At 56.2% G+C, this 25,321-nt stretch overlaps 2 protein-coding genes across 3 annotated transcripts; one reads left to right on the top strand and one right to left on the bottom strand.

Annotated features, from left to right (window-relative positions):
- On the bottom strand, positions 1 to 11,168 carry DPCD (deleted in primary ciliary dyskinesia homolog (mouse)). Its single transcript, XM_065552677.1, has 6 exons — positions 11,039 to 11,168; positions 9,981 to 10,061; positions 9,174 to 9,298; positions 8,209 to 8,342; positions 1,353 to 1,455; positions 1 to 200 (listed from the first exon to the last, which is right to left on the bottom strand). Exons 1-6 carry the CDS (start codon positions 11,100 to 11,102, stop codon positions 96 to 98), a joined length of 612 nt encoding a protein of 203 aa, XP_065408749.1. The 5' UTR covers positions 11,103 to 11,168; the 3' UTR covers positions 1 to 95.
- On the top strand, positions 1,455 to 25,262 carry POLL (DNA polymerase lambda). 2 transcript variants are annotated; one of them, XM_005289395.5, is made up of 9 exons: positions 1,455 to 5,846; positions 14,240 to 14,408; positions 14,707 to 15,001; positions 15,673 to 15,856; positions 17,954 to 18,277; positions 18,959 to 19,132; positions 20,233 to 20,361; positions 22,802 to 22,970; positions 23,544 to 25,262. In XM_005289395.5, exons 2-9 carry the CDS (start codon positions 14,294 to 14,296, stop codon positions 23,906 to 23,908), a joined length of 1,755 nt encoding a protein of 584 aa, XP_005289452.2. In that variant the 5' UTR covers positions 1,455 to 5,846; positions 14,240 to 14,293; the 3' UTR covers positions 23,909 to 25,262. The 2 variants fall into 2 exon arrangements, with proteins under 2 accessions (XP_005289452.2, XP_065408747.1); XM_065552675.1 differs by lacking the exon at positions 1,455 to 5,846 and adding an exon at positions 11,069 to 11,215.
- The last annotated feature ends 59 nt before the right edge of the window (positions 25,263 to 25,321 follow it).

Here is a 25,321-nt window from a genome sequence, read left to right as displayed (position 1 = left end):
TCCCTGTGGAAATCATTTTACTAGAAAAAATCCAAATAAATAGTGCGCAGTTCTGCCAGGAGAACCCCAACCACCCCCCCCCCCACAGCCACTGCCTACTGGGTCTTGCACTCCCCGTCCCCATCGTTAGCCGCCTTGATCTTCTTCAGCTCCTTCTGCAGCTCTTCTTCCGCAGCCAGGATCTCCTGGGGCTTCCGGTACTGCAGGGAAGAGACACGGCCGCTCAGGGCTCCCATTCAGACCAGCACTGCATGGCCAGCAGCTTCCCTGCTGGCAGCATGGATCCAGGCAGAAAGCAGCGTGAAATGTGCCTCCTTTGCCGCCTGCCTGTATCCGACTGGTGCCCGCTGGGGCAGCACCCAGGCTAGGGACCATTGGCCACGATTTGGGATGGGTTTTAGAGTACAGGCAGAAGGTGTCAGGTTCACCTCGAGAGCCCTGCAGCTCCCCCTTCTCCCCCAAGCGGGTACCGCCCGGGCCATGGGGAAGGAACTTCCTTGAGCAGGAGAGCCCTGGGAAGTTTCAGTGCATGCTGAATTCTTGGCCGAGGCGTGTAATAGATTTTGTGTTGGGGAAGGAGGGCAGGGAGCTGGAGACCCCATCTCCCTGGGAGCTCCCTCGCCAAGTCCAGCCTAAGGAGCTGGATACAGGGATCAGCGGGGAAATGCCCTAGTCTGTGGCAGGCGGGTCAGACCAGAGCTACAGGATGGTCCGGCTGGCCTAGTTCTGGAGCAGCAGAGGGCCCTGAACGCTGCCTTGACCAGGATCCTTTCCCAGCAGACGTTGTGGTCGCTGGCCTTTTCCGTTTGGGACAGACAAGGAGCTGCAGCTCTGAGGTGACCATTTCGCCTCCGATGGCTGCAGGCAGCCACTCCCTCCCCCCCAGCTGGCGAGTACCTTGAGCCCACAGCTGTGTCTCACTGCAGAGCTGGCACATCCTCCCTGTGTGTGAGACTCATCCCAAGACTCCTGGGAGTAACACTGAGGGGCCCCCCAGGAAAAGGGAGCTGGGGCGGGGGGCCTGCCGAAGGAGAGGGGGTGAGTTTGCTGCCCCAGGAAGGGGCGTGTTCCAGGCCTCGGGGGCGGCACTGCAGAAGGCCCTTCTGTAACACCTTGCACTATTCACACTGAGCTAGGCAGAGAGCACATCCGTGCGCCCAAGGGCCGCCTGGCAGCGGGCGGACTGTCAGCACAAACACTGGCTCTCAAAGATACTGCACGAGTACCCAGCAGGCAGGTCACCTCTGGCACTACATCCCCTCTGGGACCTCGGGCAAATCTCCTCTCTCGGCCTCCCACACCCTAGCTGTGAAACGGAGGCTGGACAGCTCCCGCGCGGGCTGGAATCTCACCGTGATGATGAGGGTGGCATTGGCATAAGTGAAGCTCAGGGCAGCCGTGTCCAGGGGAAGCTGGAATCTGTCCATGTCAGGAATGGGGAACTTCTTGTAATACCTGCACAAGAACACAAGAGAGGGGAGAGACTGAAATTCTGTCCTGCACACCAGCGAGGTGACTCTGCTAGGCTAACGCCGCCCTTCGGCAGGCCAGTCTGCTCCCACCCCCCCTCAGCCAGAGCCCTGCCTGCACCTCCCTCGGGCCAAAGCTTTCCCAAGTGGCCACCGAGTTGTGGTGAGGAGCTGAGCGCTCCAGCCCCGCTGCAGGTGCTCCGCACTTCTGCAAATCCGACCCCAGGTGTCTGCTGTGGGGACCCCAGTAATGGAGGGATGCGAAAGGAGCGGCCGCTCGTAAAGGCAGCCCTGCCGTCAGGAGGGGCCCAGGCCAGACTCGCTCTAACTGCTTTTGCAAGTCCATGGTTTCGTAGCAGAGGCGAGCTGCTGCCACGGCTGCATCCTTTGAGCCAAGCGTGTCTCAGAAACTGGCTTCTCCAAATCTAGCCCGAGCTTCCGAGCAGACTGAGAACGAGGGGCGGACGTGGGCAGGGCCTTGGCCTTCCCACTGTCTTAGCACAAGGGCTCTGAGCTGGAGTGCTGCCGGCCTGGCAAGGGGCACATAGGACAGCCTCGCGCTTCCTCCGAGGTCTGCTGGGGACAGTGGCGCTCCCAAGGGAAGAGGCACCTGTTGTTCCTCAAGTGCAGCGTTACTAGCTGGTACGTGCCTCTGCTGCGCTCCCCAGGCCCAGGACCTGTAATCAGAAATCCAAACGAAAGCTCCTTGGGTCCCAGCTAGCCCATCACCTGGGGCTCAGTGCAGGCTTGTGCCTTCCAACACAGTCAAGTATTTGGTCACATCTGGCTTTAAATGTCCCCACGGCTGCAGCTCTCATCCCCTGGGGAACTATTCAAGGGTCAGCCCTGCTGGCTCAGCCGGGTCTCCTTGCTATGGAACCTCAAACTCGCCCCTTTATTCACCCGATCCCATCCCGCCTCGTTCTCCGAAATCTTCCGCTCTTCTTGAAATAGTTGTAGCCGCATCTCCACTGCTTGGCCGTCTCTGCCGGGAGCCATAAACGGTCAGTTGTTTGGGGGACTGGACAGCTTGATTCAATCATTTCTATTGTTCTTCTCGGAACTGCCCTGACTTTGTCAAGCTCTCCGGTGACGTGGCGCCGCTCTTGGGACACCGGATTCCAGGGGGATCACGCTGGCCCCCTACAAACAGGGACTGTCGGCAGCCTGCTTCTTGACGCCTCTCCGTGTAGTCCCACCTCACGCCGCCATCGCTGCTACCCTGCATTCCAGCTGAGGGCGTCTGGGCCAGCGTGGACTGTGGAGAAAGGGGCAGCACTCTCGGCTGGGCAGCCAGAACCAAGAACCGCTTCCCAGAGTAGTCTGGGGAGCTTTGTGCTGCATGCAGGAGCAGACTGATCCAGGCAGGGAAGGAGGTAGGTGCACGTGGCCCATTAACACACTAATAAGCCCTTGTAGCCTCATTTTCCTGCCTGAGGTAAGGCACAGAGAGCCCCATGGGTGATGGGATGGATCACCCAACGGTCGCCTGCTCTGTTCATTCCCTCTGGGGCACCTGGCATTGGCCACTGTGGGAAGACAGGAGACTGGGCTAGGCGGATCTTTGGTCTGGCCCAGTATGGCCGGGACTTTCACCACAAGCCCCCGCCCCTTGCGGCTTGCTGGCTGACGCTGAGCCATCCTCTCCCTCTGGGGGCTGATGAACCATCTCCATGGAGGGTATCCCCCCTCCAGCCCTTGTTGAGGTTTCAGGCTTTCATCCTCCATCAAGGCCTGCAGCCCCATTGGCCTGTGAAACTGACACGTTTCTGGCCCCAAGGTGCCCCGAACTGGCCGGAAAAGGGTTTATTTCCTACTGTCAGAGCATGAGCGATTCACCTCCATTAAGCTGCCTTTGCATGAAGCCCAGCGTCTCTCTACCTCTGCCCCAAGTGCAGCTAGTTTATTTTCCAAGTCCTGGTGAAAACAGATACAAAGGGCAAATGGCTCTCCCGCTCAGGAGGAATGCAAGCGGTTTGTTACCGCAGGGCTCAAACTATTCTGTGTTGTCGCTGCTGTCGGTATTTGGGAAAGGTGGCAGACATGGATAATAATGGAAGTGTCAAAGGTTAAACAGCAGAGATTAGATGAACACAAAGACATGGTAAGGAAGTGTTACCGCTTAGACAAAAACCGCAGTACACAGAAAAACCCACTGTTTGAAAGGGCTCGGGAGCCATCAATGGAAACACCAGCCTTCTGCTGCCCCAGGACTAAGGAGCAGGGGAGAAGAATGGCTTTGACTGGCCTCAAACTCAAATCTGTGACAAGATCAAAGGAAACCAGATCTGCCTGGCCATCCCCCTCCTCCTGGTAACATTACCGCTACCTCTGGCTTCAAGAATTGAATCAGGTTCGGCGGGCGGGGAGGAGGCGGCTTTGTGGTTTTGTTTTCAGAATTTACTTTAATGGATTTATTTTACAGCAAGAGGTTTTAGGCAAATCCCACTTGAGCAGCCTTCCCCGTGGCCAGAGGGAACGGGAGCGACTGGGCGGAAGCTACCAGCACCCCTTGCCTTGGGTGTGTGGCTCTTGCTCAGAGACCAGCAAATGGACTTGTTAGCCCTGCTCGGGCCACTGGCATTCTCTGCCCTTGGCTCTCCCCTTGTGGCAGAGGGCGGAACTGCACTCTCGGGCCGCTCCTTGACTAGATGCTGGCAGAGGTTATGTGTTGCTTAGGTGAATTCATTGCTCGTCTTGTCTGAAATGGGTTTACTTGGAGAGAGAATTCTATTTACGAAACCCTTGACTGCAATGTAGTAACTGAGGACTTAGAGCCAGAGTCCAGACATTCAGTTGCGACTGCTTTCCAACCAGAACCTCTCCCCTTTGAACTGCTGTGTTCCCCTGGGTAACGAGTTAACTGAAATGCGAAGTGCTGTGGGAACTCTGGGATGGTTAATTTCTCTCCTGTGATGGTGCATTAACCACCTGTGGATTCATTTCCTTTACCAGTGTCTGCTTATTACTAGTCAAGCAGGGTCTAGATCCAGGATCCAGAAGAATTCAACTATCAAAGGCATTGTGCCCAACGCACCTGTCATCTGTAGGGGGTGTGATCCTTCTCAATGAAGTCAGTGATGGAGCTCCCACTGGCTATGGTGGATAGAATCAGGCACCAGGACCTAGTGATCTATCCGAATTGTCCACAAGGGACGTTGGCCTGCTCCATAACTTGCTTCAGCTGCTGCTACTTCCAGAACTACTTCTCCTAGCTCCTCCCTGCACAAGCTTGCCGTAGTCAGCAGGAAACAAATGAAAACTAATTTAAAAACCAGAGCACAAAACAGACAGCTGTAAAGCTCCTAGCTAATCCCACTCAGGTTGGCTTGTGCTCACAGCTGCAGCGTGGCCAGTGGAGTTGACGGTCCTTTAAGGAGAGCAATTTTCAGATCCTTATAACGTTATTTCCATAGCAAGGTTCCTCAGACGTCGCCAAGGTACTTGTCATTGAAGTAACAGGGCAGTTTTAAACGTAAGCCCTTTCTGAGTGACCTGAAGCATCTGCAGGCTAACAACTTTCAGCTCCCTCCTTAACGCGCTGCCACAATAACCCGCACACTAAACACAAACAACAGTCCAGGCCCTGCCCCACGGATGTACTTGATCTGTACGGGCTTGGGGTGTGATTCTGATCTCTCACTAGCTTTACAGCTATGTAACCATACTGGCTTCAATAGAGTCTCTTCTGACTCTCACTGCTGCGGGAGGAGAAGTGGCCTTTTCAGAACATGTGCTGCCTGGAGCATAGCACATTATCTTTGCTAGTACACTGTCCTCCACAGGCTTGTGATCCTGACAGAGGATCTCCGAGTGCCATTGAAAACAGTGAGTACTAAAAGTGTTCAGCCTCTTGCGAAGTCAGGCCCTGAGATTGTCCAATGGAACCTCAGAGTTACAAACACCTTGGGAATGGAGGTTGTTCATAACTCTGAAACGTTCGTAACTCTGAACAAAAAGTTCTGGTGGTTCTTTCACAAGTTTACAACTGAACATTGACTTCATACAGCTTTGAAACTTTACAAAGCAGGAAAAACATTCTGCTTTCCCTTTATTTTTTTTAGTATTTTGTTTAGCACAGTACTGCACTGTATTTGCCTTTACTTTGGTTTTTTTTTTTGTCTCTGCTGCTGCCTGATCCAGTTCCAGACGAGCTGTGTGGTTGACTGGTCAGTTCGTAACTCTGGTGTCCTATTGTACAGCGCCGAGCACGCTGCCAGTGAAGGGAAGAACACCCATTGATTTGAAGGGGAGCCGTCTCAAACCCGAAATAAGAAGTCGTTGGATACGGCCGATTTCAGCTCCAAGGCTACTAGTTAAGTGACTGATGGGAGAGCTTCTAGGTGCTAGCAGCAGTCATCTAACGCTGCCCATTCAGTGAGTATTCTTCCCTTCAGCTTAATGAAATGGCCTGTCACTTCAGTACTCCTGTGCACAACCACTCACTCCCGAGCATTTGTGAATGTCCCTGTCCGCCCGCCCCCTCCCCACCTTCCAGCTGGTGAACGAGCTTCAAGGTGAAAATGGCAAATGTACACGCATGTGCAAAACTCTATGCACCAGCACAGGTTGGCCTGCAGCCGAAACGTTGCCATTCTCGTCACTCAACCAGCTCTCCAGAGGCAAAAGGCAGGGTGCCGCCTCGACATAGAAACCCTTCTACAAGCAAACACATTGAGGGCGCGGGAGGCAGCCGCCTGAACCCTGCTCCGAGCAGGTGGAACAAACCTGAGCTGTGTGACGTTGAGCCCTGGGACGTGGTTCTGTCTGAGTAACTGGCCACTCCTCCCCCTCGAGTCCCAGTTGTGTGGATTCAGCCTGCACCTCCCCAGGCTGAGAACCCCAAATGTTCAGCACTTCCTTGGGAGCACAGGCACCTCTACCCCCATCCTTCCGACCTTGTGGTTATTAGATGCTGAGGGGTGGCCATGTCCTGTTCCTAGTGCAGCCCCCCGTACCCCCCTCTCTGTGGCTGCAGGGGGAACTTGGCAGAGGAGGGTTACGGCTGCCACTTGTTCCCTTTGCTTTAGTGCAGGCCTTGTTAATTGTCACAGGAACAGTTATTTGGCAACAGCGCCACCTACAGCCAGTTCCGAGGAGCTGGCCTAGAGGGCTTGGGTGCTAAGCAGGGCAATTCCAGAGTGGGGTTCTCCCCAGTAACCTCATTGCTCTCTGGCTCCAGCGACACTGTTCGAAGATGGAGAAGAGCAGAACAAGGGGTAAGCAACCCCTGGAATGTCCCCACTTTGCAAGTAGGCCCTTTCGCACATGGAAGGCAAGGGAATTTTCATTCACATCCCTCCTTCCCCTGTCTGAACTCTCCTCCTCTGTCCCCATGACTGCAGGCCCGTGTCTGAACCCGGACTGTAAACGCTTTGGGGCAGAGCCAGTCTCCTTCGGTGCACAAAGCACCATGTCATTCTACAGCAGGGAATTCTATTTAACAAGCCAAGGGCTCCGCAGGTCTCAAGGGGTATGTCTACATGGAGGAGACTAGAAACAGCAGTGGGAACGCTGTGCTCCAGGGGATACCTGGGCTAGTCACCCCTGCTCAGAGCCCCAGCTGCAGCATCCACCCTGCAGGTGTCCGTGTGCGAGCTCAAGCCAAGGTCGTGTGAGTCTATGGACCCGGGCTGGGGGCTCACTCCCCACTGCTGTGTGGACAGACCTAAGCTTCCTTTTATTCTGACAGCTGCTCCCTACCCATGGCAGAGCCGGGCTGGCTTTGCCACTGGCTGCATTCTCTACTTCTAGATCAGAAAGTTGACTTGTTTTGGGGTAACTGAGGCACCTTTCTGCAGCTGGCTACATCCCCACCCCCAATCTGGGTAGTTACAATGGTCCTTTCTGTGGCTTCAGGTACCCTGACTTGCTGAATTTGATTAGCGTCTCCGTGTCAAGTTACGGGGATGTCTCCAGGAGGGTACCCCCCAGATCAGGGTAGGGCCGGTTTTACATCGGTGATCTAGGAGAGGGAGCAAGCCCCAGGTTACTGACGGCTGGAGAAGCTACTGAACTGAGGAGAACTGCAAGCAGCAGGGAGCTGGCTGGGAGGGGTCCTGGCTCTTCCCCAGCGCTAGTTCTATCGCCTGGTCACCAGAGGGTTTGTCAGAGGATGGAGGGTAGAGGAAGCCCTTCCTTGGGCAGCGCTCACCGTCAGTGTGAGGCAGTGGGATTGGTCAGTGGTCCTTGCAGTGCCCCCAGAGGGCCTTCCCACACGAAGAGAGCCGTGCTGGGGGAGGACGGACTCCATCCATTATAGACACACTCTGCAGTTTGCTCCACCATATTGGGGCACATGAGGCATTACACTTTCAAAGGTATAATGCCCCCTCCTCCCCATGCAGCCTGGCCTCAGAACAGCTAGCAGTGAACTGTCTGACTAGGTTATATCTGAGGTGCATTCATGGGGGACCCCAGTCTAGGGAAGAGGAAAGGAGGAACCACTGCCTATGGTATGTCAGGGGCCCCAGGCCTGAACCAGAGGGTGCTGCAGGACAGGATTGAGGTGCAGCAGAACTGTTTGGGGAGCCCAAGAGTTGACTAGTGGTGGGGATGAGGGGTCTGCAAAGCCATGTGTATAAATCACCCAAGAAATGGCTCAGGCCACCTAACTCTCCCCCAGAGGCTGGAGAGAACATCTCCCCGGTCTGATCACCTATTCCCCCCTCGAGCTCTATCCCGCTCCAATCAAAACAAGCAAGGAGAGTTCGGTGAAGGCAGTGCTGTGCTTACTGACTTCTTGTTGCTGGTACGGACAACACAACAGCGCTGCTCCTTCTCCACGGAGACGCTGTAGACCTCTTTGGGGTAGGGCAGGTTCCGGATCCGCCACTGGAAACTGTTCTGTGTGTCTCTCCTCATGAAGATGGGCTACAGCAAATACAGACATGGCCGATGGGAGAGCTGGGGTGGGCTCCCGCGGTTACATGCTAAGGTTACTGACTGGGGCCAGGAGTGTCAGACAGGCAATATGGAGCCTGGGACGAGGCACTCTCTCCCTGTTCCCATGGCAGCACCTGCACCTACCGTGAGGGTAGGTTTCCTCTCAATCACTCTCCCACTGCGTAGATGGGCCAGGGAGACTTATGCTGCCATTGGTACAAGGAAATCTGGCCTCAGGCTCTCCAGGAACTGCCCACTGCCTTTCCTCAGGGGCTACAAATCCACAACTGCTGGAGTCTAGTTCTGGCTTTGCCACTAACTTGTGCTGCCCTGGGCATGTCTGAGGGCCTCGATTTCCTCAGCTGTAGAATGGAGACAAAGACTGACTCCCCCCACCCGCCTCCCGGGAGGATTGACCAACCAGCATAAAGCACTGCATGTGGGACATATAAATAGCAGGCACTGGAGCGGTCACCCTCTCAGTGCTTTACACTCACTGGAATTTCCAGGTGCCCTTTCAAGCTGCTTCATGGAGGACAGACAACTGAGGCAGCCAGCAAGGCAATAAAGGAGATTCCTCCACGTAGGAAACCTACAAGTCCCTTGGAGACAGCAAGGCCTTCCCTTTTCTCCCCAGTCCCCCACTTTCTGGATGCCGAAGACCTGAGTCCTAACACAGCTGAGGGGTGGCCCTAGAGTTTAGTGTTCTACCTTGGCAGCAAGTCCAAGGAGATAAGCCATAACCTCAGCCTCCCAGCCACTTGCAGCTTGTGAGGCTGTAGGTCTAGTTACTGCTGTGAGCAGGACCACCTTACGTACATTGGAGCTGCTTTCCTTTATGAGCTCGGATTCCAGCGCTCCCGCAGTGTGTATGGTCGGCTCTCCCACCTCAACCTGCCACTTGCCAGAGCTCCCCAGAGCAGTCTTCTCTCGCCACTTTCTAGCTGTGGAGGAAAGAAGAAAGGTCACCCCTTTTCTTTAAGCTGCTCTTTGGTGAAAAATCCCAGCAAACACCTCAGGCAGAGCCGTGGCTGCGTCAGACTAGGGGTTTGATGGGGTCTCATTCCCATGACCACCAGAGCCCTTTCCCCCAAAGGGCAGATAACGGCCTGCTGCTCCCCATGCAGCTGAACTCAGCAAGTGGTGTCAGCGACTCAGCCGCGGGAGCTCTTCTTTCTGAGATGGTACTGAATCAAGACTCTACCGTCGCTGCAGAGGGAGGGAGACAAAACCAAAAGCTTGACCACCTGAGGCAACTGAAGCCCTTGTGGCACTTTTCACCAGGGTCCGTGTTCCTGCCCTGCACCCTCGGCCAATGCAGATGGCAATGCCATCCTGCCACGCTGAATTCCTTAGGGCAGCAGTGCTGCCGTTTGGGTGAGACGTTCCCCAGGGTGGCACGGAGCTCAGCGCTGCCTGCGCCCAGTCGCAGCCAGGCTGGCCCTGCTGAAGTCACTGGGCGTTGCAGGCGGGTCGCTACTGGCAGAACTGACTCTGCAGCATGCCGGGGGGAAGGCTGCGTTCTGGCCAACCGCCCGTCTGGCGACATATTCCTACAGCGCCAGGCTGGGGGGGAGTCGTTACTAAGGGCAACTCCGGGGCCAGCCCAGGGAACCTCTCACTTACCCAGCAGCTGGCTGGTCTTCAGGTCGTACTCCTCAGCCATCTCCAGCCCATCCTCAAACAGGTAATGGACCTTCCTCTTCCCTACGCACAACAGGGGCAAGGTGAGGCCAGAACCGGAGCCCAGCCCCTCCCCCTTCACCTCCCCTGGACCCCAGCCCCTCCCCCGTCATCCCCAGCCCCTCCCCTTTCACCTCCCCTGGGCCCCAGCCCCTCCCCCTTCACCTCCCCTGGCCCCAGCCCCTCCCCCATCATCCCCAGCCCCTCCCCCCTCACCTCCCCTGGGCCCCAGCCCCTCCCCCATCATCCCCAGCCCCTCCCCCCTCACCTCCCCTGGGCCCCAGCCCCAGCCCCTCCCCCATCGGCCCCAGCCCCTCCCCCCTCACCTCCCCCGGGCCCCCCTCACTCCCAGCCCCTCCCCCCTCACCTCCCCTGGGCCCCAGCCCCTCCCATCATCCCCAGCCCCTCCCCCCTCACCTCCCCTGGGCCCCAGCCCCTCCCCCATCGGCCCCAGCCCCTCCCCCCTCACCTCCCTCGGGCCCCCCTCACTCCCAGCCCCTCCCCCCTCACCTCCCCTGGGCCCCAGCCCCTCCCCCATCATCCCCAGCCCCTCCCCCCTCACCTCCCCTGGGCCCCAGCCCCTCCCCCCTCACTCCCAGCCCCTCCCCCCTCACCTCCCCCGGGCCCCCCTCACTCCCAGCCCCTCCCCCCTCACCTCCCCCGGGCCCCCCTCACTCCCAGCCCCTCCCCCCTCACCTCCCCTGGGCCCCAGCCCCTCCCCCATCATCCCCAGCCCCTCCCCCCTCACCTCCCCCTCCCCCCGGGCCCAGCCCCTCCCCCTTCACCTCCCCCTCCCCCCGGGCCCAGCCCCTCCCCCTGGGCCCAGCCCCTCCCCCTATGTGCCTGGCCCTGGCCCCCATGACCTCCCACCACGCCCTGAGCCCAGCGCCCCGAGTGCAGGGAGGGGCTGGCCGAGGGGCTGGGGGGGGGCCTGGGCCCTGCCCCCCACCGCCCCGCGTGTCCGTGGCTCCAGGTCCCGCCCGGCCCGAGCCCCCCGCTACCGTCTTGCAGCAGCGCGCTCTTGCGGGCCCCGCGCAGCCGCTCCAGCCAGCTCGGCCCCGCCATGGCGGCTAGGCCGCGTCCCCATGGCAACCGGCTCGCTTCCGCCGGACGCGGAAGCGCTGGGCGCGCGAGGCCCCGCCCCCTCCCCAGGCTGCTCCGCCGGGCCCGCCCGAGTAGTAAGTGGCGGGGGAGGGGCTGGTCCCTTCGCTGGGGGGTCCCCGAGTCCCGCCTCCCCCATGGCTGGGCCCTTCTCTCCCCGCCCCCCCAGTGTGGGGTACGGGGCCCCTCCCCTCCCCCATGGCTGGGGCCCTTCTCCCCCCGCCGCCCCAGTGTGGGGTACGGGGCCCCTCCCCTCCCCCATGGCTGGGGCCCTTCTCCTCCCGCCCCCCCAGGGTGGGGTACGGGGCCCCTCCCCTCCCCCATGGCTGGGGCCCTTCTCCCCCCGCCGCCCCAGTGTGGGGTACGGGGCCCCTCCCCTCCCCCATGGCTGGGCCCTCTCCCCCTTCCACTCCCCCGGTGTGGGGTACGGGGCCCCTCCCCTCCCTTCCCCCACGGCTGGGCCCTCTTCTCCCGCCCCCCCAGTGTGGGGTACGGGGCCTCTCCCCTCCCCCATGGTCCTTTCTCCCTTCCCCCATCCCTGGTGTGAGATCCCCTGAAGGGGTCTGGTCCACAGTAAGTGCTGAGCGCGGGTCTCAGGGTTGGTACCCGGAGATAGAGGCATCCAAATCACTGGTTCCCCGGGTGGATTTGATTTAAATCACTAGTCAGGAAGACTTGATTTAATCATGATTTTCTACATAAAAGTGCATTCTTGTTGGTTGTTATAACCTTAATACATATTCTTCATAACTCAGAGATAGATGTAGGTTTCATTTCTAGAAGGTACACAGTATACATTTTTAAACAGTGATTTATTTTGAAAACTTTTCAGATTAGTTTTGCAGCTATATCAGAAACTGAATGATTGTTTGGTTATTTCATTTACCAAAGGTAACTGAAGCAGATAGTTCACCTCCCAATGGCTTCATAAATATCTCCACTTCAACAGGTTAATCATTAATATTTGGAGGATTTTCTTGCCATGCTGTGTTAGGAGGAGAACATCACCAGACAGACATTTAAATTGTTTTATTTAACTAAAACAACAACGTTAAGTATTTTGGATTTTTTTCTTCAACAGCAAACATACAATATTGTAACAAAACAAGCATATGTCCCTTGCTTCTCACATTTATCTCCAGACTTCTCCTTGTCCAGATCTATTCCGCCCCCAACAATCTTCTATTCATTGAACTTTTTGAAACTTTGCACTTTTAGAGAGAGATAAGGGATTGACTCTGTGTACCCAAATATGCAGAGGGACAGTAGGGTTGAGGTCTGTTATTTCTCACCTCTACACATTATTTATTTATTTATTTTAAAACATTTTTGCTGTTAACAAGCATGTTACCTCTGGAGACACAAATCCACAGTTTGAGAACTGCAAAACTAAGCATCTCTGATGGTATCTCCTAAACTGAGCACTGAGTCCCATTGGGTAGAGAGAAAGATTAACCTAAATAATCTATACAGAAGCCCCTGGAACCCCATAAGATTGGGTCCCTAATCCATGAACTATTGGAACTCATTTACAAAACTTTTCTTAAACATGACATGAATATATTGTCTCAGACTATAGAATTAGAATTTTTAATCCCTATTCCATGATGATGCATCCGAAGAAGTGGGCTGTCGTCCACGAAAGCTTATGCTCTAATAAATTTGTTAGTCTCTAAGGTGCCACAAGTACTCCTGTTCTTTTTGCGGATACAGACTAACACGGCTGCTACTCTGAAATCTGATTCCATGATGAGATATCTTTGAGCTATAATGTATCTTAATTCAAACTATCTTTAGATAGTTTTTCCCTCAAAAAACATTTTATCAAAAAAATGTGATTTTTTTATTTTTTTAAATAATTGATTTTTATCCACCCTGCTGGTTGCTTTTGAAATGCCTGCAGTGAGCTCTGGCATTCCCCCCTCCCAACACAGCACCTTGCTCTTCGCCCTGAATTGCCTGGCTGGGGTGTGGTATGGTCCAATCTGGGATCAGTGCGGCAACTCCACGTCTAGTATTCTTGGCCCGTAATGATCTCCGGAGTGTCGGGTCTGTTTGCAACGTGGTGGAAATCTCTGAAGAGTTCAAGAGGATTTTACTTCAGCCCCCAGAATGCCATTTTTTAAAGGAAGCGTCTGACAAAACTTCATAGGAACAGAAATGTTTTCATGAAGTAGAATTTTCAAAATGTACAGGTTCTTTTTCTTTCTTAAGTTAAATCTTCCCCTCTAGTGTTGAAAACCAAATGCAGGGTTGTGTTGGCCTTGTATGGACACTTAGCTTGTGTTCCTGTTAGACCCAGACTGGCTGTGGGTTTATTATATCTTGCAAGCCACGCAGGGTCGGGCTGCCTCAGTACTTGGAGGGGCGATCTCTAAGCAAAACCCAGGTGCTGCAGGAATTGGACCCTCTCAGAGTCCATAGAGAATCAAAGCTCCAGCATAGTGCTAGTGGACTGTGGTGCCGGAGCGTTCTGGCTTTTGGATGGGATGAAAACGAAGGCCCTGATCACTCCTGGATGGTCATTAAAGATCACAGTCGCGTAGAAATGTAGGGCTGGAAGGGACCTGGAAAGGCCATGTAGTCCAGCCCCTGCCCTGAGGCAAGATCCAATGTTATTTTTGGGGTGTTAACTCTGGTGGTGTGACCAAATACGAATTCAGTTAGTTACTTTATACCTCGCTAATTTTCACTTGCAGCTGAAGCTGGAGACCGGGTTCTCCTCCTTTTGCTGTCCTAGGTAGTGATGGTGTCTGAGTGTTAAACGGCCGCCACATCCCACCCCAGAGGTCGCTGCATTTCAGTGCTGGAGGAATCTGTTCCTCTGTCTAAGCTGGGAAGTGGCTGCAAGGTGATTACTATATGCGGAGCTGGTAGCAATGCCTGCAGTTAGTTATCTGACATGTTCCACTAGAAGAACCTCTTTTCAGTTGCTTATAACTTTGCCAAACTGTAGCTGAAATTTTCCTTTACGGCTGTCTGTCTCAGGCTGAGTATTTCTGGAAAGTTTCAGTAAAAACTGAAGAACTCAGTCAGGGAAACACGTGTTTGCCCACATGGTGGCATTCTAAACAATTCTTGTCTTTATCTTTGGTATTCAGTGAGTGGAACGTTAACTGCTCGCCCAGGGAGGCGACACCCTGTAATGATCATCCATGGAGCCCAGGGGAATTGTCAAAGCCTTTCCAAAGAGGAAGAAGATGAGGGATGACTCAGAGAGGAAGGTCCCTCCAAAGGTGCTGAAAGAGGAGGAAACCGGGAGCATTGAAGGTACTACCCACACCCACTCCACACAGTCTGTCAGACTCATGTCCCTGTTTATTAACTGCAGATGTAGGGTGAGATCTTTCCTGAAATACTATCAGATCATTTGGTGCCAAGCAACCCTGATGTCCGGGGGAGGGGGCTGTGGCTAGGCAACTCTATGTGTCAAGCCAGGGCACCCCATGGTCTCTGTCATCCTGGGGCCAGACACTGCTGACAGTCCCAGTAAGGCCATGCAAGGTATGTAACCTGTTCCGTTTGGGAAGCTGTTCCCATGTCTCTCCCTTGTGCCTCCTCTTTGTAGAATGGCTGAAGCCGGTCACAGCCTACGTGCTGCCAGCGGGCATCGGGCGGGCCCGAGCAGAGATCTTTCACACGCAGATTGTCCAGAAGGGGGGCCGCGTCTGCAGCCAGCTCTCCTCGGAGGTGACGCACGTCATAGTGGCAGAAGACATGGACTGCGACCGGGCCTTTCGCCTCCTCAGACTGGCCAGGCTTCCCCCCGGGATCCAGCTGGTGAAGGCAGCCTGGCTGAGCTTGTGCATTAGAGAGGAGAAGCTGCTGGATACCACTGGGTACAGCATCTTCATCCCAGACAGGTATTCAGCCCCCCCTCCCCCCCCAGCAGCAGCTCTGTCCCTGCCCGAACTGGACTGAGATCGTGACCTTCCACCCAGAGACCTTTCATCCATGATGCCTCGTAACCCCCTTGCTGGTGGGGTCAATATCATTCTCATGTCACAGATGGGGAAACTGAGGCACAGAGTGCCAAGGTGACCCAATGAGTCCATAGCACAGCTGGGAATAGAACCCAAGAATCCTGGTTCTCAGTCACCTGCTCTAACTGCTGGACACATTCCCGATTCATTAGCGATAACAAGGGCATGTTTCTAATCCAACGATTAACAATTAAATACCATTTCCTGCCTATTGCAGATGGAAAGCAGAGAGCAGGTTGGCAGTTAAGCCCAGGAACGGACCGGGAATGGACTAGTGGGGGGCTGCAGGTCAGGCCTGAGGTGTATCCACAGAGCTGTGTAGGAGGAGCCCAGGGCTGGACTAGCAAGGGGATAGACGTGGCAGTCAGTGAGGTGTGAGGGAGCCAGGCATAGCCCGAGCAATGAATCTATAGCGTGGCTGAGCAAAGCGAACACTAGCTCTTTGCCCCATCCCCAAACCAGAGAGAGGATTTCCCAGCCTGGGTTTGGGCTGAGAAGTCTTTGTGTTCCTTGCGTTTGAATCTGCTCAGCTCCATGTTGGCCCCTGGCAGGTACCTGGAGGAGGGAGATCTGCCGAAGGGGGAACAGCAGCTCCTGGGCAGTGAGACTGTCCAACCCCAGCCAAGGAAGGAAGCCCTGGAGCTGAAGGCTGAAGCACAGACAGCAGCCATATTGCCTCAGGGCCCAGCCACCTCAGTACAGCAACACGTGGAGGAGCGAAGCCTTCAAACCCAGGTCAGTGTCATCCCAAACACACGCTGCGGGGTTGCTCTGTTGGCTCGTGCTAGCCGAGCAAGGCTAACAAGTGTCGGTTTCTACCCCAGCCAAAAGGCGGCGACAGTGTTTGGGGTTTTCAGCGATGTGGGCGTTGTTATTGCTTCTCTCTGCCTCTCCTGGATGTTAGAGGGGGGAAAACACCTTCTAGGTGTCTGTCCCTGCAGGACCATTCCCAGCCGAGCAAGTCCCAGGGCTTTGGCCAAGCTAAGCCGGAAAACTCCAGTGTTTCCCCTGCATCCTTGGGGAGACTTCACCAGCCTAAGACACCTCCCTACTAGGAAGCTTTCTCTGATACTTCACCCCAACCAGTTCCCCACAGTAGGGATAACAGCCCTGCCCTCATGGAGTGTTGAGGATAAATCCATTAAAAATTGCGAGGTGTCAGGTACTACAGTAATGGGGTTGGACAATACCTCGCAGAGGCAGCCTCTCCAGACCTTGCGTTATCTTTTCCCCCTTTTCTGAGTTCACTCCCGTTTGCTGACATCTTTTTGGTAAGATGCTCTCCTGCCAGGAATGTCCCAGGGCCACCTAGAGAGTGAGCTGCTCCTCTGCACTGTGGTTTTTCTGCCCCCAGTTGCCATGGCCGTGCGATGGCACAGAACACCAACCAGGACCTAACTTGCTGTCCACTGGTTCCCTCTTTGTTAAGGTTTCTCCCTCCTTGTCCCCTAGATATATTAGCTGGTATATTACAGGCACGATCTCCTGTGACCACGTTTCCAATCTCTCCAGGCCCCTTCCTAGCATTCCCCTCTCTTTGCTGATATTTGCATCACTTGCTAACGTCGTAATCATCACTATTAACGAACCCCACTATTAGGGGCAATTGTAATCGCCGTAGGGATTCCATTGCAGACCTCCTGCTTTGTGAGGAGTTTTATTATAGTGGTCGCTTGGCAGCATCTGCTGTGGTTGCGATTTGATTGCAGACTTGTAACTTTTTCATAGAGTTACCTTCTGTGATTAAATTTTCCAGGCCTGGTCTGTGGAGGAGAGCAGTCTTTTTAAGCATTTGAGCAACATTTCTTGAGTCATCTTTAGGATTAGGTGAGGGGGAAAAAACCCTTTAAAGAAAGTTTCAACCATTCTTTTAAGACACAAGTATAGCAGGAAAGGGTGAGGTTGGAATCTTAGCCTGGAAATAGCCTCATTTACCCATAGGCTCTTTTGTAGATTTGGAAAAAATGTTTTTGATTTAACACAACGATGAGCATTTGAAAATCACAGACTGACTAAGGCTACAAGTGTGCACTTGAGGGGATGTGTGCTGTGCATTCAGGTGTGGCTAGTTAAGTTTGCACAGGTTGCTCTAAAGAGCTTACAAGCCTTGTTGCCGACTCTGAGCTCCAGGCTTCATTCATTTTTTTTTCTAGGAAATAAAATGCAGAAATCGGTGTTAGTGCAATATTAGGGTTGCACAGTTTACGTTTTCTCACTCCCTGGCTTTTCTGTCACTTAATGTTCCAACAATGTCAACTCTACCCCGCTGCATGGCATGAAATAGCCAGGAAGTGCGACGCAGCTGGTGGATGATTTCTGAACGCTAACTTTTACATTGCCCGACTTTTTAACTGCGCAGCTTTAACGCTTCAGTAACACCGGTTTTTGCACGAATATCCACCATGTGCATCTGTGCAGTACCACTGCCCTCCACTGACTGGCGGGTCAGCTCCGATTAGGTGACAATGTCACCCTCTAGTGGCTGCAGCCTGTAGAGCATAAAAGCCGTTCCATAGCTGCTGGTTACACTAGTATCTCACATCCGTGGAACCCCTTGCATCCTAGTCACCTCAAAAGCCCAGATCTTTCCCCTGTGCCTTAGGTGTGAACTAGGTGTGATTGGGGGTGGGATTGGTGTATACACAGCCACGGATCATTAGCGAACACAGCCACTTCCCACTACTGTAACAGCACTTCAGCGCACACTGGAGATTACCCACCTCCCCTAGTGCTGTGATGACTTCCTGCCCCAGGGAATGCTGGGGCCAGTCCCAAGGAAGTGTTTGAGAGACAGGCATTATTTCATTGCTGCTTTTCTGTCTCTCCCTGAAGAGGGTCTCTGATGATGAAGGAAGCGAAGGGGAAGAGACCAGCGTCACCCAGGGAGACCTGGAAGCACTAATTTCAGGACGTTGCCCTGACACCTCTTCGGGGCTGTCCAGTGGCAGCTGTACCACAGTGCCCCCTGCTGCTGGCAAGTGGGTTTGTGCTCAGTCCTCTGACAGCAAGAAAGAGAATCACAACCGGCACATCACAGAGAAGCTGGAAGTGCTGGGAAAAGCCTACACCGTCCAAGGGGACAAGTGGAGGGCTCTGGGCTACTCCAAAGCCATCAATGCACTCAAGAGCTACCACAAACCAGTCACCTCTTACCAGGTAACCAGAAACCCACTATCCTGTGAGCAGGGTGAAATCGCAGGAGAGGTGGGAATAGGGACCAGTCCTAACTCTCAGAACTGGGCCTTAATTACAAGGCTGCCTGGTCCTCTCTCCAGACGTGCAGTTCCCCGGAGTTGGCCCCTGCCGTGGGAGGCTGTGGACATGACCAGTTCAGTCAGCCTGAATATGATTCATTGAGGATGAGTGGTATTTTCAAGTCTTCAAGCGGGAGTAAGATGATAGCAAGGGGAATGGAGCCTTGAGCTTCTGCAGGCTGGCGGGCCCAGCTTTGGAGTAATTTCCTTCCCGCATTACTGCCTCGTTCAGTTAGCAGCAGCGCAGGGAGGGGCCTTTCTCCTGCTGAAGCCTCAGCTACTGGCCAGTGGCAGAGCTGGATGCATGTCTGAGGTGCTGACACGCTACATTCGCGGCTGCCGATGTGTCCGATCAATGTTCTACGGTTACACTGTGTCCCACGACCTGTCCGCCTGCCATAAACTGGCCGAGAGGTACCGTGTGCAGAGCCCATGCCCTGCTGTTCCGGTGCTGTCATCCACTGCTTGAGTGCGAACCTGGCTCAGCGGTGTGAACCAGCCCCCTGGGCTTTCCCGTCTCTGAGCCCTGGGGCAGCTCAGTAGCTTGCCCGTTAGCCGGCCGCTCCTTTGTGTTTGCCTTTAGGAAGCCTGTAAGATTCCTGGGATCGGGAAGCGGATGGCGGAGAAGATCCTGGAGATCTTGGAGAGCGGCCACCTGCGTAAGCTGGACCACATCAGCGAGAGCGTGGCAGTGCTGGAGGTCTTCTCCAACATCTGGGGAGCAGGAGTCAAGACGGCCCAGATGTGGTACCAACAGGTCATTGTCTCCTCCTTTCCAATGGAGTGTGTGTGCTCTCAGACACCGTGAGCAGAGAAGGCCTGTCGGGCCATAGCGGACTCCCTCCTGCTATTCCTCTGCCGACAGTGCTCACTGGCAGCGTTTCAGCATTCCCCTCTTGGCTCTGTCACCCCAAGATCAGCCCCTCGTAACGCCCTAAGCACACGGCTGCTTCTTAAATCCTGTGCAAGCGGCACTGGGTGCAAAATGCAGCCGCCTGCGTGCTAAGCAGCGTCTCTGGCTGTGAGCACGTGACTTCAGGCTCTGTGAACTGCACTGGCTGGGTGTTTCCGGTGGGTTGAAGGTGTTGGGTTTGACCCTCAAGGGCTGCGTGTGTGTGAGACCCCTCTCCCTAGGCTGTACTGCCACAGCTGAGATCACAGGAGGTGCCCAAGCAGGAGCCGGGGCTGATGGCAGGACGTTCTCTGGGAAGGGCTTGTGGCCTTGGAATTCACCACTCCAGTCTGGTTTGCCAGAGCCCATATTTGTTGGCCTTTAGGGCATGTACCAAAGTCGGTGTGTGGGGAGGGGTGGGAGCGATAAAGTTTTATGGGACAGCTGTGGGGAGCCGTCAGTTCTGTGGCTTGGCTGCCCTGTGAATGTTTTGTCGAGTCGGGGGGGGGGGGGGTCTAGAACCTAGGCTAGGCCTGTGACAGGCCGCCTGGGGTGTTTCATGTTGGAATTGAATAGGCTTGTTCTGGGTGCTAGACTGGCACCCACATCACAGGCTGGCCTGCGGCGACGCTTTGCTGACGCGTGGTGAGGCAGCATTCGTCGTCGTGACGTCCAAGCTGCACGCCTAACGGTCCTGTGGGCACTGGAGTCCCCACGGGCAGGGGGAGCCGTACAAGTAGGGTCGCTTCCCTGGGTAAGGTCTGGGCCCAGCGGCTTTGGTCGCCTGAGCCGTGACACCCCCTAGACCCGTGGTGGGGGCATTGGAGGAGCGAAGTCATAGAATCCTAGAATATCAGAGTTGGAAGGGACCTCAGGAGGTCATCTAGTCCAACCCCCTGCTCAAAGCAGGACCAATCCCCAAAGTCCTTGCAGTGATCCCCCTGTCTCCATGTGCTCTGGGACAGGGCTTCCGGACCCTGGACGATATCCGCACCCAGGCTCGTCTGACCCGCCAGCAGGCCGTAGGGTTGAAGCACTACGAAGACTTCCTGGAGCGAATGCCGCGAGAGGAGGCTGCCGAAATAGAACAGACTGTAAGTAGCCCAGCCCCAGGGAATCACAGGCAGGGGGCTGACACCCAAAGGTTCCCACGCTCTTGGGTCTGCAGAGCTGGGCTCTCTCTGGGGGTTCCCAGCCTGTCCCCAAGCAGAGCTGGGACTCTGGGTCCCAAGCCGGGTGAAAGTGCAGGGGCAGCAATGAAAATAAAAAGACAAACAAAAAACGGGACCCAGACTCATTTTGAGTCTTCGAGAAGTTCATTTCCTGTGTCCAGCAAAGGCGTAGGACGTTTCCTGCAGCAGATGCCCTGCCCTGCTCGGAGGAGCTGCCAAGGACCGAGTTGTTAACTGAGTGCTTTGCCAGGGACTTCCATCTGAGGATCTCAAAGTGCCTGCTCCCCCCCTCCCCCTCCCTCCCGCACCCCTTCCTGGCTTAATGCAGATGCAGACCTGGGGCACGGAGCAGTTCAGTGTCATGTCCCAAGTTTTTCGATTTGCAGCGGTGCTGAGCACAGTCCAACCACTGCCAGGCCAGCTGGAGTCTGGTTTTCCTCCCTGACAATCTGCGCCGAGGAGCAATGGGAGCTGGGAACGTTCCCTGCCATGGCGGTTTAGACGGCCGCAGCCCTGGGCTATGGGTGCTGGGTTTGTGATTCAAAGGGATCTCTGTGGTTGAAATCCCTGGCGCTGGCAATCCAGGATGGCAGGAGGGTGAGAGCTAGTGGAGTGGCTCTTTACCAACAGAGCAGGGCTGGGTGTGTGTGTACAGGTCTGTCCCTGGCACTAATCCCTCCTGTAACTTACAAAGGGGGCAGTTTGCATGTTACCCTCCAGCGCCTGTTCTCTGTCGCTGATCTCCCACAGAACCAGCTGCCGTCACCCAGGTCCTCCTGAGCCACGCAAACCATTGTGCCCACTCCTTGGCACTTCTTCTGCAAAGGATTCTGGGAGTGCTTCATGGGGGGCAGCCATTGCTGGTCATCAGGCCGGGGTCAGCATCATTGGATGAAAAATCCCCATATGAGGGAAATGGGCTGTATCTGCCCCTCCCGCACCCCCCAAACGTTCCTCTGCATCAAGGCCTTACCTCGCCCTGGACGCTGGCTCAGCCCGGTGCGCCCTGAATTCCCAATCTGCCCCCGCGCTAGCAGAGAGCTGGGGGAGGGCTTGCTCTGTCATTGCTCCCTCCTGCTCTGTGATCACCATGGAAGCAGCGGCCAGTGCAACGCTGTCACTCGGCCACGGGGCCTGGCCGCGAAGAATATGCCCCCGCCGGCGTTGCCATCCCCACTGCGGGATTAGAGCTCTTTCAGGAGCCAGCCGCCTCGTTCCCAAGCCCGCTAGGGTGTAGCGTTGGCCCTTAGGGAGGAGGGGTGGGGCTGTTGTTGGTTTGAGGGGATTACGCGTCCCCCCCCCCCCCCCCCCCCGGGATCTGGGCCCCAGGAGACAGACAGGAGAATGACGGGATTAGCCACCGTCCGTGCTGCCTCTCACACCAAGATCTGAGGCGCTTTCAGACTCCAGCGGGGCTTGTAGTTCTCTAGAAATCTTCATTTGAGACAAGAAAGGGAGCAGGGGAGGGGTCGATCTGCATGAGAAAAGCTGCCTGGCTTCTCAGAGCACCTCTGGGGCGAAGGTTAATGGGTTTCTCTTTCCCTAATGAAGGATGATCCTGGAGACTGACTCGGGACAGTTGAGATTGACACCCCCCTTCGAGCCCCAGCCTGCTTCCCTGCCCCCGCCATTGTGTCCTGGACAGGCTGGGCTTGTCTGAGCCCGGGCAGAGGGAAGAGCTGGTGTTGGAATGATTTGTGGCTGTCAGTGTGATTGGCACCGGAATAGCCCTTCGCACCGCTCCAGCATTTCAGGAATGAAGCCATCAGAACTGGCTGGCTCGCATTGCCCATGCAGAATAGCTGCCGGGTTCCACCCCAGAGGTGGCTGCATTTCAGCGCACAGGCAAAGTAATCCCAACTTCTGTGGTTTGTAAGGCTCTTGGGGAGGGATAGCTCAGTGGTTTGAGCATTAAACCCAGGGTTGTGAGTTCAATCCTTGAGGGGGCCACCTAGGGATCTGGGGCAAAAATCAGTACTTGGTCCTGCTAGTGAAGGCAGGGGGCTGGACTCAATGACCCTTCGGGGTCCCTTCCAGTTCTAGGAGATTGATTGGTATCCCTTGGGATGGGAGGCCCCCTAGCTACCCGTGCGTGGCTGTAGATACGTGGCACTTTAATGGCAAACGTGTCTAATATCATTAGACTGCCCGTTTTTGCCAAGCCAGAGTTGAGTGTCTGTGCTGCATTGCGTAGGCAGAGCGGTGCTGAGCGGAAGGTGCTGGTGCCTTTTACAGGTTAGGTGCAGGCACCGGGCTTTGGCCAGCAGGTGGTGCTGTTTGTGTGGGGGCGCCGTGGAGACTGGGCCAGGGCATTAGGAGGCGAGTGCTGGTCTCCGGTTCCTGATCCCGACTCTTCCCCAAGGTGCGAGAAGCAGCCCGGTCCCTGAACCCTGGGCTGGTGTGCATGGCGTGCGGCTCGTACCGACGGGGGAAGGCCACCTGCGGCGATGTGGACGTCCTGGTTACCCACCCTGACGGGCAGTCTCACCGCGGCGTCTTCGACAAGCTGCTTGACAGCCTGCGGCGGAGCGGTACGTGGCTTGCAGCCGGGCGGCTGGCTGGCACTTTCCGCGATGGGAGGCGAAGGGGTTTGTGTCAGTGCGAGCAGCCGGCGCGGGGCCTTGCCCTGCCTGTGGATCAGACACTAAAGGGCTGAATCCAGGATGGTCTGTTGCCTTGGGGGTCAGGAGGACTTTCTCTGTGGGTGGGTGCCCCATAGTACCTGCCACAGGGGTCTTCCTCGGCAGCATCTGGTCCTGGACCCTGTCTGAGCCAGGATGCTGGGCTCGATGGACCCGAGCCGGTCCCAGGGGCGTTCTCACTTGGGGGGCCTGCGACAGAGCTCGGGAAGCTGGCTGGGTCGGTGCTGCAGCGGGGGCGGCTCCCAACAGGACCCTTGTTCGAAGGTGGCCAAGCGTTGGTGCTGCCGGCGCAGCGGGTGCGGCTTGGCGAGTGCTCCCGCTGCACCCAGAGCCAGTGCCCAGGAGCCCCCTTTAGGAGGAGCCCAGGGACCCGTACAGTGGATTATGGGATGCTTCCGCGGGAGCCAGGGAAGAGGGTGGGGTCACAGCCCGTCCCCTCCTCTCACGCTGCTCCTCTGGCAGGTTTCCTCACCGACGACCTGGTGAGCCAAGAAGACAGCGGCAACCAGAAGAAGTACCTGGGCGTGTGCCGGTTGCCCGGGCCAGGCCGGCGCCACCGGCGCCTCGACATCATCGTGGTGCCCCACGGCGAGTTCGCCTGCGCCCTCCTGTACTTCACCGGCTCAGCCCACTTCAACCGCTCCATGCGAGCGCTGGCCAAGACCAAGGGCATGAGCCTGTCAGAGCACGCGCTCCACACCGCCGTGGTGCGCGCCCCCGGCGGCCGCAAGGTGGGGCCCGGCCTCGTCCTGCCCACCCCCACCGAGAGGGACGTCTTCGTGCTGCTAGGGCTGCCCTACCGGGAGCCCACCGAGCGGGACTGGTGATGGGGCTGGGCCCAACCCTCTCCTTCCTGCCCTCCAGAGTGTCCTGGGGGGAGCTGCCTGATGAGTCCTGCAGGCACCAGTGCCCTAGTAGGGTGGGGGTTCCCTGTCAGACACTGAAGGGGGGCACTCCTTCCTCTCGTATCATCCGGGCTCGCTCTGAGCTGGCCCTGATGGACAGTGGCTGCTGTTGCTGCTAGTGGCACTTGGTGACTGTCCAGCCAGGCCTGGGAGTTGGGGTATCACCGGCTCTGGAATGTAGTTCAGTGGCCTGCTGGCCAGGGCCGGCTCCAGGCACCAGCACAGCAAGCTGGTGCTTGGGCGACACATCCGGATCTTCGGCGGCGGGTCCCTCAGTCCCTCTCGGAGGGAAGGACCAGCCGCCGAATTGCTGCCGACGGATGAAGCAGCGCTGTACAGCACCCGCGAAATACCGCTGGTTGTGGCTTTTTTATTGTTTTCTTTCTTTCTTCTTCTCTTCGCCGCTCGGGGTGGCAAAAAAGCTGGAGCCGGCCCTGCTGCTGGGATCCCTGGGGGAGGGGGTGCGTGTGATGGCACCTCTGATCCCAGGAGCGCAATAGTTACACATCGGCAGACATAGCTCCGCATCAGAGCCGCACAAACCCGCTCTCCATCCCCGTGCATCCCCAGGAGCTGCTATTTTGTGGTGCTCGTGGCAGGCACTCCGGTCCGACGCCGTACAGGTAACGCCGCTGGGGGGGCAGGAGTGTTCCCAGCTGTCAGGTGAATTCAGTTCTGCGGTCCCCTCGGGGTAACTAGCAGCGAGCTCACCAGACCTCACAGCCTGGGCATGGCGTGCCTTCCTCCCGTATAGCGGCTCTCTCCTCTCCCACTCCTGTTTTCTCCAGTGCCTCGTTCTGATGATGTAGACGGGTGCTGGTTTGTGAACCACACGCTGATTTCTCTCCAGCAGCGCCCGGAGAGTCGGCGTGGACGGGAAAGCCACTGAGCAACAATGCTGCTTTGCAGGCGCTGGGGCACTAACCCACATTCACACCTAGCTTCCCGCTGGGCTCTTTGGTCCGGCTGCTGTCTCCTACCCGTCAGCCGGGGGTCTGCTCCCACCCGCAGTGGGCTGGTGGAGGCTGAGCGGTGCCAGAATGGGGTAGCAAGAGGAATGCTGCTGTCATCGATTGCAAGGCCAGAAGGAACCACTGTGATCATCTAGTCTGACCTGCGTGGCCAGCCAGAAACCTGCCCCCAGATATCCCTAGCTCAGAGCTTTGGAGAACACAGCCCAGCTTGATTTAAAAACTTCGTGGGGGAGAATCTGCCACGACCCTGGGAAATTGGGTTCCTGGAAGGGAAGTACAATAAAATCCACCCACTCTCTTCCTTTGCTGATGTCCGTAAGTTCATTCTGGTCTGGTCGGTCCAGGTTCTTATCCCGCCCTC

The sequence above is a fragment of the Chrysemys picta genome, chromosome 7 (genome assembly GCF_011386835.1).
Source record: "Chrysemys picta bellii isolate R12L10 chromosome 7, ASM1138683v2, whole genome shotgun sequence".
NCBI lineage: Eukaryota > Metazoa > Chordata > Testudines > Emydidae > Chrysemys > Chrysemys picta.
This window is presented reverse-complemented; position numbering and strand designations above follow the sequence as displayed.